The sequence below is a fragment of the Amaranthus tricolor genome, chromosome 6 (genome assembly GCF_026212465.1).
Source record: "Amaranthus tricolor cultivar Red isolate AtriRed21 chromosome 6, ASM2621246v1, whole genome shotgun sequence".
Lineage (NCBI taxonomy): Eukaryota > Viridiplantae > Streptophyta > Magnoliopsida > Caryophyllales > Amaranthaceae > Amaranthus > Amaranthus tricolor.
In genome coordinates, this window is record NC_080052.1 from 17,276,933 (window position 1) to 17,293,738 (window position 16,806).

General features: G+C 30.5%; 1 protein-coding gene across 1 annotated transcript; it reads left to right on the forward strand.

The window, feature by feature from the left end:
- Positions 1-6,851: 6,851 nt before the first annotated feature.
- On the forward strand, positions 6,852-10,703 carry LOC130815124 (protein SPEAR3-like). The gene is made up of 5 exons (XM_057681485.1): positions 6,852-7,253; positions 7,543-7,668; positions 8,323-8,390; positions 9,287-9,368; positions 10,227-10,703. The coding sequence occupies exons 1-5, from the start codon at positions 7,050-7,052 to the stop codon at positions 10,323-10,325; spliced, it is 579 nt and encodes a 192-aa protein (XP_057537468.1). The 5' UTR covers positions 6,852-7,049; the 3' UTR covers positions 10,326-10,703.
- The last annotated feature ends 6,103 nt before the right edge of the window (positions 10,704-16,806 follow it).

Genomic DNA, 16,806 nt, shown 5'->3' on the forward strand with positions numbered 1-16,806 from the left:
TGACCCATCAGTGAGTAGATGCCACATTGGGGGGGGGGGGGGGTCCTTCTTTGTTTCATGATTGTATGTACATTCAACAAAGATATCTGATAGAGCTTGACCATTTATTACTGTCCTAGCCTGGTACTTTATGCCAAACCCATTCAGCTCAATGACCCACTTAACCACTCTTCTTGACATTTTAATCTTATCCAAGGATTTCTTCAAGGGTAGATTGTTAAACACCACCACCTGTTATGCATCAAAGTATAGTTAGAGTTTTCTAGCTGCTACAATAATGACTTAAGCTGTCTTTTCAATGAATGAGTATCTGGTTTTAGCATCCAGCATAATCTTGGTTATGAAATGAATGGGTTGTTGTATATTCCCTTCCTCCTTGACAATTGCTACACTCACAATTGTTTGGCTTACAGCAACATACAAGTATAGGGTTTCCCCTGTTATTGGCCTTGCTAGGGTAGGAAGGCTATGTAAATGGCTCTTCAGGTCTTCAAAATCTTTCTTTTTTTCTTCTTTCCAAAAGAAGTTTTTATTGCTCTTAGAACTTTAAAGTATGGTAAGGATTTTTCAGCTGACTTGGCTATAGATTTAGAGAAGGCAGGCATTCTCCATATGAGTCTCATAACATTCTTTTTGGACTTAGGCTCTACTAGGTTCAGGACGGCTTGTACCTCTATTGGATCAGCATCAATACCCCTTTGAGAGACCATGAACCCCATAAATTTTCCAGATCTAATTCCAAACACACATTTTGTGAGGTTCAATCTCATGTTGTGCTTTCTCATGTCCCAAAAAGTTTCCCTAAGTTCTTTCCCTCTGTTCAGCAAAATCTGATCCATAAAGCATTGGTATGTTGCACCACCGTTTTCTAGACCAAATGACATCATTTTTAGTTGAACACCCTAGCTAAGCAGATAAATGTTGTTTTCTCCTTATTAAAGGGACCCATGAAGATCTCGTGATACCTAGAAAAGGCGTCCATACAGCAGAATACTCTATGGCCTGGTGTTGAGTCCACCAGCTGGTCAATCCTTGGTATAGGGTAAATATATTTTGGGCATGCTTTGTTAAGGTTGGTCAAGTCGATGCACATCCTCTAGCCTCCTATGGCTTTTGACATTAATACGATGTTTGCTAGCCACTCAGGGTATTGTCAAGGTTCGATAAACCCTGCACTCAGGAGCTTCTGAACTTCTTCAGCAGCTTCCTGTCTTTCTCAGAAGCCATTTTTCTCTTCTTTTGCTTTACTGGTTGTGAGCCATCATTCTCCTCAAGTTTTAGAGCTCTAGAAGGTATTTTTATTTTCTTCTTCCTTTTCATGAGAGGGCCTGGTGTCCACATCTGTTGTTTCCTTCTCACTATGATTAGAAGCCACAATTATACAATAAGCGTCAGCAACTAGGGCCACCTAGAGAAAACCTGCAGGATGAGGTTAGTAACTTATTAGGTTCCAACACTTTGGGCACCATACAGGAGGTTAAGGCAAGTTTCCAACAAGTGCCATCAAAGAAATCTACTACTAATGAGCCACCTGTTGTGTTGTTCTGTTAAAAAACCTGTAATGGGTTTGAGGTCCTAACTGATATTAGTCTTAAGGTACTTCCTAATTCTGAGCATATTCAATTAATAGCATTAGGAGCTATATCCCATCCACCCAATGCGTAATATCTTAGTTGGGAATGTAATCGGAATAAACATGGCTAGGAAGCAATGTGAGGTGTTTCAGTTCATCTCTAAATCTAATGTTAGCTTGTTTGGTCTTCTTGAGACCAAGTTGAAACGTTCTAGTCTTAGTTAAGCTTATAGAAAGTTTTTGTATCGTTGGTGTATCAAAGCTAATCTTTCTCACCATAAAAATGGTAGATTAATTATAGCTTTTAACCCAGAACATATGCAGCTTGCTGTTAATTTCTACAGTAGTCAAATTAGTCATTTGGAGGTTATTTCTATGCAAATTTTTCGCATGTTCCTTTGTCTATGGCTCTAATGATAAGGAGGAAAGATGCCAAGTTTTCAATCAACTGTGTGACATTGTTCATTCTTGTGTTAGCACATTGATTGTGTTAGGTGATTTAGTTGTCTAGTAAATCTTGATGAGAGATTAGAGCATCTAGTTCTTTTACAAGACATTCTTTTCCTGGAACAATGATCAAGTCTAGGGCTCACTGAGGAATTGAGGAATATTCTTGACTTATTTTTAAGTAGACATGAAATTAAGAAGGCTATTTGGAGTATTTATGATACCAAAGCCCCTGGTATTGTTGTTTATAATAGTAAAATTTTCAAAGCTTCTTCGCTTGTGATTGGAAGAGATATTGTGGAAGCCATATAGTTGTTCTACAAGAATAGGAAGCTTTTAAAAGCTTGGGAGTACCATTGCTATCACCCTTGTGCCTAAAATTTCTTGTCCCACATTCCAAAAGGGACATTAGGCCAATATCTTGTTATAATCTCATTTATAAATCCATCTCCAAACTTTTTTGTTCTAAACTTAAGTAGGTTCTTTATGGTATTATCAATCAATTTTAAGGTGCATTGCTCATAATACACTTCTGTATCAAGACCTTATGAAGCATTACACCAGTTTAAATTGCTCCCCTAGTTGTATGATAAAAATGGACCTTAGGAAGGTTTATGATACCTTGAAATAGGATTTTATCCATGATATACTTTTGGCTTTAAACTTCCCCCACCCCCACTTCATTAAGATGATCATGGAGTGCATTTTTAGTACAAAATATACATTTTTGGTGAATGGATGTCCTTCTGATGTTTTTATGCCTAAACGAGGTTTAAGGCAGGGTGACCTCATATCCCCCTTTTCTTTGTTCTTGGCATGGAATACCTATCAAGATATTGGGTGTGGTTGGCACACAGAATTTGTTGAAGTTCTATCCTAGATGCTAGAAGATAAAGCTTAATCATTTGTGTTTTGCAGATGAACTTATGCTATTCTCCAAAGATGATGCACATGCAGTTGTTGATCTCATCTACCAATGTTTGGGAATTTTTATATAACTTTTGGATTATATGCAAATAAGTCTGAGTATGAGTTGTTTCTTGTTGCTTTGTTTCTTGTTGGTTTGTCACAACCAACTAAGGAAAGGATTGTTGAAAGTATGAGTCTTCCTTTGGTCTCTTTACCTGCCAAATACTTAAGAGTTCTTCTAACTTCTAAATGTTTATCAGATGCTGATTGTGATACACTTACTAATAAGATGATAGCTCATTTAAAATTATGGTACTACAAAAATCTCTCTTACGTAGGGAGATTCTAATTGGTGACTTATATCCTTAGTCACTTCATATTGGTAAAAATTTTTGTGCTTCCTAAGGCTGTGATTAAGAAGATTAATAGCATATGTAGTAGTGTTAACCAGTTCAAACCCGGACCGGAACCCGTTGGACCAGAAGACCGAAATTTTAAATAATCAAAGACCGAAAACCGGACCGGTTCCATCCGGTCCAGGTTTAGACCGAAATTAATTTTTGATACCAAAATAAATCAAAAAATGAAAGATTTTTAAATAATTTAGCAAATTAGTTATTATAAAATAAAATATTTGAGTTCAAAAATTATTTTTGTATTAAAAATAAAAAATATAAAGCCCTTTAACTAAGTATATACATAAAAATCGTAAATATTATTGCATTTCAAAATTACCGGAAACCCGGAATGAAGGATAAGTAAGACTCAGAACCCGGATCGGATGCAACCGGTCTAGTCTGGTTTAGGTCCGGTCTCAACCGGTTTTGATCCCGACTGCCAGTCCAGTCTCATTTTGAAATTGTCTAACGGCGAGACGGCCTTAATAAAGAATTATTATTTAACAAATTATGCTAATATGTGCACTAGTTCTTTGTTAAAAAAAACAATTTTTATGCAAGTAGGAATTCACTTTTTTTTTTTTGCTTTTTACTAGTGAGCCTTTTGTATGGATCCGTCTCACGGTGATAGCTTATAGTCACTCATGCTGAGCATTATGACTATTCAACTCATCATCATCATCATCATCATCATTATCATCATACCCAGTGTATCCCGCCCATACAAAACTATGGTTATGTCTGGGGAGGGAAGGATGGCAGCAACTCATACCATAATGGAGAGCGCGACAAAAAGAGGCCCCCAACTCGAGAAAGAATAAGAGAAGTTTCTACAACGAGAAAGATAAATAAAATGCATAGAGATAAAATAAAATAAGTAAAAACAATTAAAAAATAAAAATGAAAACAATAATAATAATAATAATAATAATAATAATAATAATAATAATAATAATAATAATAATAATAATAATAATAATAATAATAATAGAAACGAGAAAAGGTAAGAGAACAAGAACACCAACGGGTAAGCAAAGAGGGAATCAGTAATCTAAAACATGGATAAAGCGCCTCCAATTACCCCGATCCTTGGTCAAGTCCTCAGAGTGGTTTAACTTATGCAAGTCAACTTTTATTTGCTCATCCCAAGTTTTCTTAAGTTTTCCTCGACTTCTCTTACCCTCTACTATGATGTGTTCTATCCTTCTCACAAGGGTGTCGAACGTCTTTTTCTACACATGTCCAAACCACCTTAATATATTTTTGCGCATTTTTTCAGAATTAGGGACAACCTCTAGTTTGTCTCTAAACTCTTGGTTCCTAATTCGATCCATCAATGTGTGCCCGCACATCCACCTCAGCATACGCATTTCTGTGACTTCCATCTTATGTTAAAAAATCTTCTTTACAGGCTAACATTATGTCCCATGTAACAAAGCAGGTCTGATTGCCACTAGGTAAAATTTTCCTTTTAACTTACTTGGGAACCTCCTATCACATAGCACCGCGGTGGCTGCTCACCACTTGAGCCAACCCGCATGTATTCGATGATTGACATTTCCGTCAATCTCCCCATCCCTTTGAATGATCGATCCCAAATACTTGTATTTGGTCGTATTTTTTAACAACTTCTTCGCCAATAGACACCTCTGCTTCACCTATCGGTGATGTCCCACTAAAGTCACAACGCAAATACTTGGTTTTCCTACGGCTAATGCACAACCCTTTACCTTCTAAAATATCCCTCACTCATCCAATTTATTACTAACTTCCTCTTTAGTTTTTGCAACCAACACGATATCGTCAGCGAATAACATGCACCACGGTACCGTCTTCTAGATGGATTTAGAAATTTCTTCCATAATGACCGTAAAAATGAAACGAGTTAGAGTCGATCTCTGTTGTAGTCCTACTTTAACCGGGAAAGGGTCTGTTATCCCTCCAGTGTTTAAATGTTAGTCGAAACTTTTTTAAACATATCTCGTATAGCCTCAATGTACATTAAAAAAATACCTCTAGCCTTAAGGCTATTTCAAATGACGCATCTTGATATGCTATCAAACGCTTTCTCCAAGTCGATGAACATTATCTTTAATATTTCATTTGAGGCTATTCGACACAACATCTTTAATATTTTATCTGAATATATTTGTTTGGTATAGTGATATCAATATGTATACATATACACATAAGATCAATCAGCCGCCGCAACTCATACTATTTTACATTTTTTACTCCCTTTTGTTACTAAATGATATTCTTATTTGCTATTTTGAGTAGCTTTATTTATTCTTCCACAAAAGTTTTTATTTTCATCTCATAATTTTGGACATATTTGACCCTTATTTTTACGTACATTGTACAAAATTTTTCTATGTTTTTTTTATTTTTTAAAATTTCAATACTTTATTTTTACAGTCCATACATGTTCCTCACTTACAATTAAAACGAACATAAATTATCTAGTTTAAAGAAAATCGTATTTATCTTTAAAAATTATCATTTTATTGCATTCATGTCGTGATATATGTTTTTCACTTATAATTAAAACATTATAAAATTTTTTCACTATCTACTTTATTGTAAGAAGTATTTTAATCAAAAAGAAATTAGTTTTTAATAAGGGTGAATTATTACTAACTTTTTATTAACCTATACTCACTCTGTCCCTGTTAGAATCAAAGTTAAGAGAAGGTGATAATTTTTTAAGAAAAATATGAATAATGGTAATAAACAAAGAAAATCTTACGGATGAAATTAAAAAAGAGTTAAAATGTATAAATGAGATTAAAAGAAAGTGGAGGGTCATTTCTAAAAATAAAAATAATACAAATTTAGTGGGATGGAACTAAATGATAAATATTACTCTATCCTTTTTGAATTGCATCAAAGAGAAATTGGTATATTTTTTAAAAAGTGGTAATAGATGATGAAGAGAGAAAATAAATTGAGTGAATTAAATTAAAAGAGAATTAAAATGTATGACTGAGATTAGAAGAAAGTGATGGACCATTATTCAAAAGTAAAAATGACACAAATTAAGTGAAACAGGATTAGTAAAATTTTAGAAATAGTAAAATTTTTGACAATTTCAATCCAATTGCAGTAATAAATGAAAAAGTCTTAGTAAATAACAGTTATTTATGAGGTTAATAAATCATCCTTATGTGGTAGGATATGATAGAATAAGAGTTTGTTGTTTTAATTTATTTTTTTAATTTTATTTATTTTAATATTATTCTTTTTATCTTTTTGTCTTAATTGACAAATCATGACTATTGATTAAAAAATTTTGATCCTAAAGAAAAGGAATAGTACAATAAAATAAGAGAGGGAGACAGCACATAATAGTTAGAACTTCCCAAAAGTAATGCTCATATAATATCCAAACAGCAAGCAAAACGAGCATGCAATCCTGCACAGAATCTTACGTCGTCAAACACAAAAATAAAAAACAAAAAAAAAAATAGTCACAATAATTTTCCCCTAAATATAATTATTTAAAGTGGAAAATAAATTAATGAAGATCACATCCAGCGCACATCACACACTACATACACCATACAGAATATAAAAGCGGGTTCCAAGGGTAGAAGTTTCAGAATTTTTGAAAGCAACGTATTTATATATACACAGCAAACCCAAAACCATTAAGAGTTTACATCTTAGATTCAATTTTGATAAACAAGATCATTATTAGATCAACAAGAAAAGAAATAAAGATGGGTAGCAGTTATTTTGGAATTCCAAAAATGGCAAATTCCAACGAAAAATCATCCTCGTCTTCAAGAAAAAGCAAGAAAAGCAGTTCGGATAAACCAAAACAACCTCAGAGAGGCCTTGGTGTTGCTCAGCTTGAACAAATCCGACTCCGCAGTCAGTTGGGTTGTTCTGGATTTACATCTTCCCCTGTTGCCCCCTTTCAGGTTTTTTTTCTTTGTCTTTTTTTATAATTCAATTTTCTTTGTATTCAAGGACGGAGTAAAATAACAAATTTGATGAAGGTGCGGTGCAACTTTAAAAATTATGATATTTTTTCAACGGCCTCTAATTTTTCGGGGCCCTGTGTGGTCGAATATGTTAAACATGCTCAGAATTTCTCATATTTGTATTTTTTCAACTTTTTTGCTGGCATTTACAATAAGTTCAGCTTTATATATATTAACATCTGATTTGGAATAGTATCTTAGTAGAAAGTTTATTTTGGGATGATAGGATGAATTGAGATTGCAAGGAGTAGCAAGTTATGGCGTACAACAATCTTCATCTTATAATAATTATTATTCACAATCATCTTCGCCTTCAACTTCATCTCCATACGGCCATCATCCTAACTATATGGTAAATTTTCTGAATTCTTTATTTTAGTCAACTTTGCTGTTTTCATCTTTCCTCGTCTTATTGTTCTTTCACATTTGGTGCTAAATTAGCTTTAAATGTTCGTTAATTTTAGATTTTAAAAAACGTATCATTTGTAAGAAATTTTGGTAAATTTTGTTTTATAACAAAAAATATAAGCAGAAAACAAATTTAAGAAAATAAAATTAAATAACTAAAAAGAAAAGATTAGATTAGGGAAAAGAAAGGCTTTTATATCAATAATAATATAAATTTGAGCTTAATAAATCATTTGGGAAATATTGTAGTTTGTCAAAGAGTATCGGAAATGATGTCTAGAATTGAGATTCGGAAGGAAGTTTCGGATTTCATGTAAGTATATTCCGATCCATATAACGAAGTGATGGCAATCCTTAATATAAATGAAAATTGATCAGTCTATTAATCTTAGAAAGATTATATGCATGATTTGCTGCAGAAAAGATTCAGTAATAATATTTGTGTGTCTGAAAATATATACTACATGTTTTTCTTTCTTCATTGGCAATAAAGAAAAATGGTTTATTTTGATTGATATATATTTTATTTAATAGTCCTATATAATAACAATACTAGAAATATTTGGGTTATTAATCTGGAATATTCATAATAATGTAGATGGCATTTGGAGATCATGAAAGATCAAATTTAAGATACCAAGATTCTCTAACCAGTGCTGCTCCAAGGTATGTATTTATACTCATCAAAATTATCAAGGAACCAACTCAACCAAAATCTTATGTTAATGGTTGAGACCCTAGGATATATTATATACTCCAACACACCCTTTCACACGAGAGCTCTTTGAGCTAGAAGTGTGAAAACAACACAGGTTTTCCGCATACATGGTGATTAATATTCTACTTTAAATAAGAGTTAATTAAGATTCAAACCCGTGATCTCTTTTCACAATCAGAATTTGTGATATACTTTAACAATAATTGCAATTAGTTATTACTAGCTATAACTATAGAGTCATCCATATAATAACAATCACTTTATTCATCGATCTTCTTAATTTCGGGTCTTATGCATGATGCATCAAAGGGATATAGTTAATTCAATTTATGCAATCGATACGTAGAGTAATAAAATTGTTACCTCCCATTAAATTAAAAAAAAAATTAAAAAAAAAAGACGAAGAAGCAAGTGTGTATACCATGTATGTAGCTACTTATTTTGGTGCAATGTACATTATTAATGCATAACTTAATTAGTTTAATTAGTTGCTGAACTACTGATTTACAGCGTGAGGCATGGAAGTTATTGGTACTAATTAATTTACCCTTCTACGTAAGAGAATTAAAAATTTTAATCGATAATATATTTAGTAATATGAAACAAAAGTTTTCACTTCTAGCACTTTTATAGATAATTAGGAAAATTGTCCGTATTTATTATTTATAAGATGTTACATTTAATCTTGTTAGATATCAGGTAAAGTTTAGGAATATCATAAGTATGTATACCCCTTTATAGTATTTAAGATTAATTAAATCTTACATTATGTTCTACAGTTAAACTAGATTCTCATATAACTATGATGTAAATGTGTAATTATTTTATGTTTATCTTTGCGCAGATGGAACCCTAATGGTGTATTAGAGAGCTCACCGTATTCACAATCAGACCCAACTTCTCGGCACTTTAATAGCTATTATGAGGTACATCTACAAATTAGTTCTAGTAATTAATAGTTCATGTTTTACTTTAGTTTTCCTAAAAAATTATTTTGGCCGTACAAATTTAAAATCAATATCATGTGTTTATATGAAGAAGTCATATTTTTATGTTTTTAGTTTTCAATTATAATAGATCATAACAAAATAGTTCAACTCATGAATTAATGTGTAGGTACTAATTATGGGAATTTGTACAATGTTTAGAAACATGAATAAGGTAGTATACTGTCATTCGTGATATTTTATGAGATCTAGATAAAATAAAAGAAATGAGCTTTATTTATAGAGCAAATTATGGCCAGTCTTGAAAGAGTGCTCGGCAAAATGATAAATACGTACCTTATGTGGTGAAAAATAGATAAAATGTAGAGTACTAACTTTTTCATTACGATATGTAAATGGAACATAAGTACCTATTAGATAGCTAGGAAAATTAAGTAACTAACTACACATAAAAATATGAAATTCATCCGATGATCCCATAGCCTATTATTCCAACAAATTATAAATGACTCTTAAATAGTAACCACCCACTTAACCACTACTTTGATTGTAATTAACATAATTTGAATCAATCCAACACCTTATATATTTTAATTATTCTATGCGATCGACAACATTGCTAAGTTAAGGTATTAAACCTGTCTCTAGCTCGGAATGCTAGTAAATCCTGCCTATCATCTGAAACAACCCTGGACTAATTAAGGTTGCGTATATTCGTCGTTATCTAAGAGTAATCTAGATAGAAGCCACTTAATATTAATTGGGTAATTGAATTTTAAAAACTAGTTGAGAAGTGGTAGTATATTAATTAAACCTTTTTTTTTTCTTAATTTGCAGGACTCGAGACACGAAAGAATTGATTTCTTTAAAAACAGCAAGAAATCTGAATCAAATGAGCACGAAGAAGTTGATTTGGAGCTCAGGTTGTCCATCTAGTCAATAATAATGAATCCATAATTTAGTTTGGTTATAATGGACTGAAGTACTGGAAGAAGAACAGATGCAGTATATATTATATATATATTGTTCATCAATGGGGGAAATTAAGCTACATAAATATATCTGAAGGATCGATGATGATAATTAACTACGAAGAATATCGGTGATTAGAGTCGATGTAATTAAATACTTGTGCTAAATAGTTGCTTTGAAGCAATACTATACATATATGCTTTGAAGTATTACAAAGAGATCAAACAAATGAATTAAGTAGCAGATTTCATGCCAAATTAAATAATCACCATTTCTTTCTTGGAATACAAGATTATTGCTTGTCTCAATGCATATAAGTGGTCGGAAATCTAGGATATCATTGTTAGACTCCCTATTTTTATTTGCTCTCTCTTTCTTGATCAATATTGAAAATGATGAAACCAAATTTTAGCTATAACTAACATAAAGTTTAGTGAATTAATTGTTTATGAGATCGCGTGAGCTCACTTATGAAATTTGTGCACCTCGTTTTTCAGTCACATACTGAGATTTACAATTAGTCGATTCAATCTAATTTAACAGTGTACAACCGTTTTACTTAACTTTTTGTTTTTGATTAAATTGGTTCTTTTAACATTATTGGTACATTTTTCACTCCAACATTTTCAATGAATTTATATTTTGAGGAAAATAGAAAAATAAAATAATATTTTCGAAGATATATATGTATCATTTGGGTGAAAAAATTATCATATAATTATTTACAATGATATAAAATGTGTGAAACAAATTAGTATATATAAAAATTTTGGCATTAATTAGGTAATGTACTTATCATCCGATTTTTCAATAAAATGCCACTTCAACCATCTCATCCCATAAATTAATCGGACATTATACTATTGCCACTAATTATATTATCTAGTATTCCCCCTATTTAATATATTTTACAACTTTAAATCTTTTTAATTGTACATAATAAAAAACATTTAAAATTAATTTAATGTAGTCAATTAACCATTCCCCTCTTTCTAATATATTTTTAAAATAATTGTTGTCGATTTAGCTTCCTCTTGGTATATACATAAAGACGAATTAAAAACTTTAGAATAGGAGTATTATATTATAAAGAGCATTAGTCATAGACTCATTGTTACGGAAACTATTGCCATATTATACTTCACAATTAAAATTTACCAACAAAACGAATATTCTAATATTTTTGAAAAAGCATGCCATAGATAGTAATGGACTCCCTTTATAGTGCCCCAAACCTTAATTTATATAGTGCCATATGGATAGCAAGACATTGTTCTCTTCCTCTAAATAAAAAGGTGTTCAATTATACTCAAAGTAAGTTCATTTAAACTACACCCAAAGTGTTTAAAAGATAAATTTATTTATGTTTAAACAAGTATTTTATTTCAAATTATGGATTTAAATTATGAAATCATAAATGAAAAATATGAGAGTGACAAGATTTGGGTGGTCATTCTCAAATCCTCAACTTTAACTACTTTAAACACAATGGTGGAATTTGATCAAAATTCAAATTTGAATATTTTTGATTTGCCAAACAATAAATTTGAGCTAATTTCAAATTTCCAAATGAATCATCGTTTCCAAACATGGCAAGTAAAATAAATTCAAGTCAACAAAAACAAGTTTTATTAACGAAAAAAATAGCAAAAAGAAAATCACTAAATATCATGTTTAACAATAATTCCATACTTTTTATCGAATAAAAATAAGTTTTCTAACATAAAGAAAATGCCTTATTTTTGTAATGATATATTGTTTTGTATTACTTGTCTTTATCTTACAAAAATGATCAAAAAGTTTTGTAAGTTACCAATATCATTTATTAAAGTTTTTTAATAAAATATTAAAACTAAAAATTATTATTTTTCGATTTATAAAAAATTTACTAAAATAATAATAAAATACAAAACATATCTATCGATGGCGAGATAACCGCTACTAATTAACCCCGAATGAAAAATAAAGATTATAATTTAGGTAGTCGCCGGTTGCAGATCTAAACTTTGTAAAACTTAGTATAAAAGTAACGAGTTTATCAATTAAAGAAACTTCAAAAACCTAAGTTTTGATTTAAACAATTTCTAGATCCAAGTATCAAAGTTATAGAAGTTTTAAATTAAAAATTACTTTTTAAAAGATTTTATAAAAAAATAAATAAATAAAAAAAAAAAAAAAAAAAAAAAAAAAAAAAAAAAACTTTAACAGGCTCCGGAAATGCCTGAATTAAAAAACTTTCATAATTCAAATAAAACCAGAGTATTAAATTAAGTTATAGAAGTAACAATTGTTGGGTTAATGTTGGTCCTCGCTAGGTATCTAGAAGGGCATATATATATATAGGTGGCTTTCCAACTCTCCATTATTTCCCATTGCAATTGTGTATAAATAAATATTGTATTTGTCCATTAAATTTGCACAACTTTATATTTTAGATTGTTACCATTTTCTTTTTACATTATGGTTTTACTCTCGATTTATAATTTTGTAGTCCCTCATATATCATCATAAGTCTTTTATCTGCTTTATGCACTCTATCCCATGCACGTATTTAATTTTTAATATCTTTAATTGCTCGTCATTAAGAATTATGAAAAGTTGATATAAATAATCTTTAAATTGAGAAGAATTATACAAAATTCCACTTGACTATGTTTTAACTTATACATTAATAATAAAATACAAATGAAGAGTAAGAGATAAATAATATCTAAAATTCAAATAGGATACTTGTGGTGAATATGAAAGAGTATTTTTTTCATATTAGTTACTCATTTTTAGCATCTACTTGTTTTTTTGCCTTATTTTTCAATATAATTTTCTTTTCAAAATTTGTTTCTTATTTTATAACTTGTGCAGAACGAGAGAGATAGAGATAGGATTGTATAATAAGAAGGAGGAATAATGTTTTGTTTTGCTTAATGATCCCGAAATCGTTGTTCAGAGCTCACTTTTTGTAATTCACCAATAAACTCGATCGGAGCGTTGAGAATAATATTAATTAATGAAAGCAATTGGGATTAACAGAAGCTTCGTGGAAGAAAGCTACAAGTACAAAGACACAGATTCTCATGTTTAACCTAGCTTTTAGAGTCAGTCAACAAGCATATTTTTATTCTACATCTACACATGCCTGCATGGCAGATCAGTTTAATTTGCTAATTGCAATTCTTTAATTTATTTAATTATAATTAGTTAAATTATATTAATATAATAATAGTTAGTTAAATGTTTAGAACAAGTTGTGTTGACAGTATTGACAGATGATCCAGTGTGGAAAGAAAGCAGTGATAATAATTAGCAGAAAGATTTCATCAGCTGTCAAATATTAAAGCTCACATATGCTTCGTATCTTCGTGCTAATCAAATTGAACGACTAATATCAACACAGTTGTACCTTCTCTTACTCAATCATGTGAGATGCTGATAGGGTTTTTAGTTGCATTTTTCTTGAGTCTAAACTCAAAATTAAAGCTATTATTTTACAATAATATCAAAAATATATGTACTCCGATATACACAAAACCAAAATTAATATAGCACAATACATTATTTAATTTAATTAACTGTTTTTTTTCAAAAAAACCAACTTATCAACCAATAGCTTAAACTGATGGTTAAGGCTCCAGGATATATTATATATATACTCTTAACAATTTTTTCTATCATTGATCATCACTATGCATGACATGAGATCACATTTTTATATGCTGCATATATCTAGCTAGATTATTTGTTAATTGAATAAGAATTCTTCAAAAAGAACTACACTTGTTTGATTTAATGAATTTGTCAATTTTTCTATTGCATTTAAAGAATCATGAATTCTATAGTTTGATTCTCAACAACTAGGAATGATTCACTAGTGGAAAAAATGTTATTTGTTGCGTGACATATGCTGCAGTTTTTTCAATTACGCAGCATAAAATAGGATGAAAAAATGACGGAAAAAAAAAATTAGGTTATATGTTGCGGTTCCACAAAAATCGTAGCATATAGTGTAATTTTTTTAAAAAAATTGAAAATTATACTATATGTTGCTGTTTTTGGAGAACCACAGCATATAATGTAAATTATATTTAAAAAAAAAAACGCGTCTCTCATATATTCTTCTTCTTGTTCAATAAGCTACGATACTATTTCATTATAATGTTAACAAAAGCTAACCCCTTCTAAAACCCACAAAACAAACTACTGTTGTTGCTATTCGAATTCTTCATCTTCTTCGTTCTTCAACCCACGAGCAGCTTCTATTCGAATTCTTCAACCCACGAATAGCTGCATAATTGAAAAATCCACAAATTCTTCATCTTCTTGTTCAAAGCATTGTTCTTGTTCATCTTCAAAACCCACGAAATTAAGGTATAATTTCTCTTTTTAATATATTAAACCCTTAAGTTTGGCTAGCTATTTGAAACCCACGAAATTTAGGGCTAATTTTTTTTATACTAATTATATTTCTGTTTTTCACTCTAGATTACTTAACCCACGAAATCAAGGTTATTTTATTTTATTTTTAACTTGCAAGTTCATATTTTTATTGTTTTACTTGTAATTTAGTGCTAAAAATATCAATTATTTGTGAGTTTGACATTTTCAAGTTTATGTTATTAATTTGTTAATTATTTGTGTATTTTGTTAAAAATGTGATTTGTTGTTGTACATATGTTTTAATTAAAAGAATTAGATAGAATATACATATTTTTAGGGTTAAACGATTTATTTTTAGGCTTAATATTGATGTATGAAGTATAGAATTAGAATATGTTTGGTTATATAGAATTAGAATATGATGTAAGAAGTAGGAAGTATACAGTGTTAATTATTTTAAATGATTTTATTTTAGAATACAATGTAGTGCTTATATGGAATTAAAATATAAAATATATTTAAGGTTAAATATGTTTAGTATAAATAAGTATATATTTTTAAGGTTAAATATGTTTGCTATAAATAAGTATATATGTTTAACAATGATTATTAAATTTGTTTTTAATTAATCACACTTAGGATGACAAATGATCGTTCTTGAATGTATGGAAGCATTGAATCGTCAGAATTTATTGATGGCGTATTAGAATTTTGTAATATTGTTGTTGAACATCAAGTTAGGACGAGGTGACTTGGTTTTTATTGTCCATGTGTCAAGTGTGGCAATGTATCAAAGGTAGATACTGTTGATATCCTTAGGGAGCATATACTTCGACGTGGGTTTAGGTCTTAATATCATGTTGGAGTTTGGCATGGTAAGGAGGGAGTTTACAAAGAAAAAAGTGTTGTTAAGGATGTCAATATTGTGGATGTCAATCAGGATGTAGTAGATCGTGTTGATTGGTATGAGGCATATGAAGAGAATGTCGATGAAGATGTAGATCATGTTGATGAGATAATGGAGGGAGTCGATGATGAGTTAGGAAAACGTCCTCGTGTTTTTGACTTGTTGACAAAGGCTTCTCAAAAGCCTTTGTACCCTGGATGTACAAAGTTCACCAAACTGTTGACAATTTTCAACTTGGTTTGTTTTGCACGAAAGTTGGCACACAACACTATTTGGTATATATTATTGTGTTAAAATGGTTAGAATCAATAACAATAGTCATATGCTTGAAATTACGTGCTAAGTTGCGTTTTAAAGGTTTTTTTAAGCGTTTTTGGCACTTTCTCGCATAAAGTGGTTCAAAGTTGGTTTGTTTGGCACGAAAACTTAGCAAACAATAGTTTTTGGTATATTACTGTCTTGAATTGGTTAGAAACGAAAAGAATAGTCATATGCTTGAATTTACATGCAAAGTTGCGTATTTTTGGTTTTTTAAACGTTTTTTGCACTTTCTCGCATAAAGTGGTTCAAACTTATTTTGTTTGGCACGAAACTTGGCATACAACACTATTTGGTATATATTATTGTGTTGAAATAGTTAGAATCGATAAAAATAGTCATATGCATGAAATTACATGCTAAGTTGCGTTTTTAAGTTTTTTAAACGTTTTTTGGCACTTTCTCGCATAAAGTGGTTCAAACTTGGTTTGTTTGGCACGAAAATTGGCACACAACACTTTTGGAATATATAATTGTGTCAAATTGTTTAGAATCGAAAACAATGGTCATATGCTTGAAATTACGTGTAAAGTTGCGTTAAGTTTTTTAAACGTTTTTGGCACTTTCTCGCATAAAGTGGTTCAAACTTGTTTTGTTTGGCACGAAACATGGTAAGCAACACTATTTGGTATATATTATTGTGTTGAAATGGTTAGAATCGAAAACAATAGTCATATGCTTGAAATTACGTGCTAAGATGCTTTTTAAAGGTCTTTTAAGCGTTTTTGGCACTTTCTTGCATAAAGTGGTTCAAGCTTGGTTTGTTCAGCACGAAATTTGGCACACAATACTTTTTGGTATATATATTATTGTGTTGAATTTTTTAGAATTGAAAATAATAGTCTTATG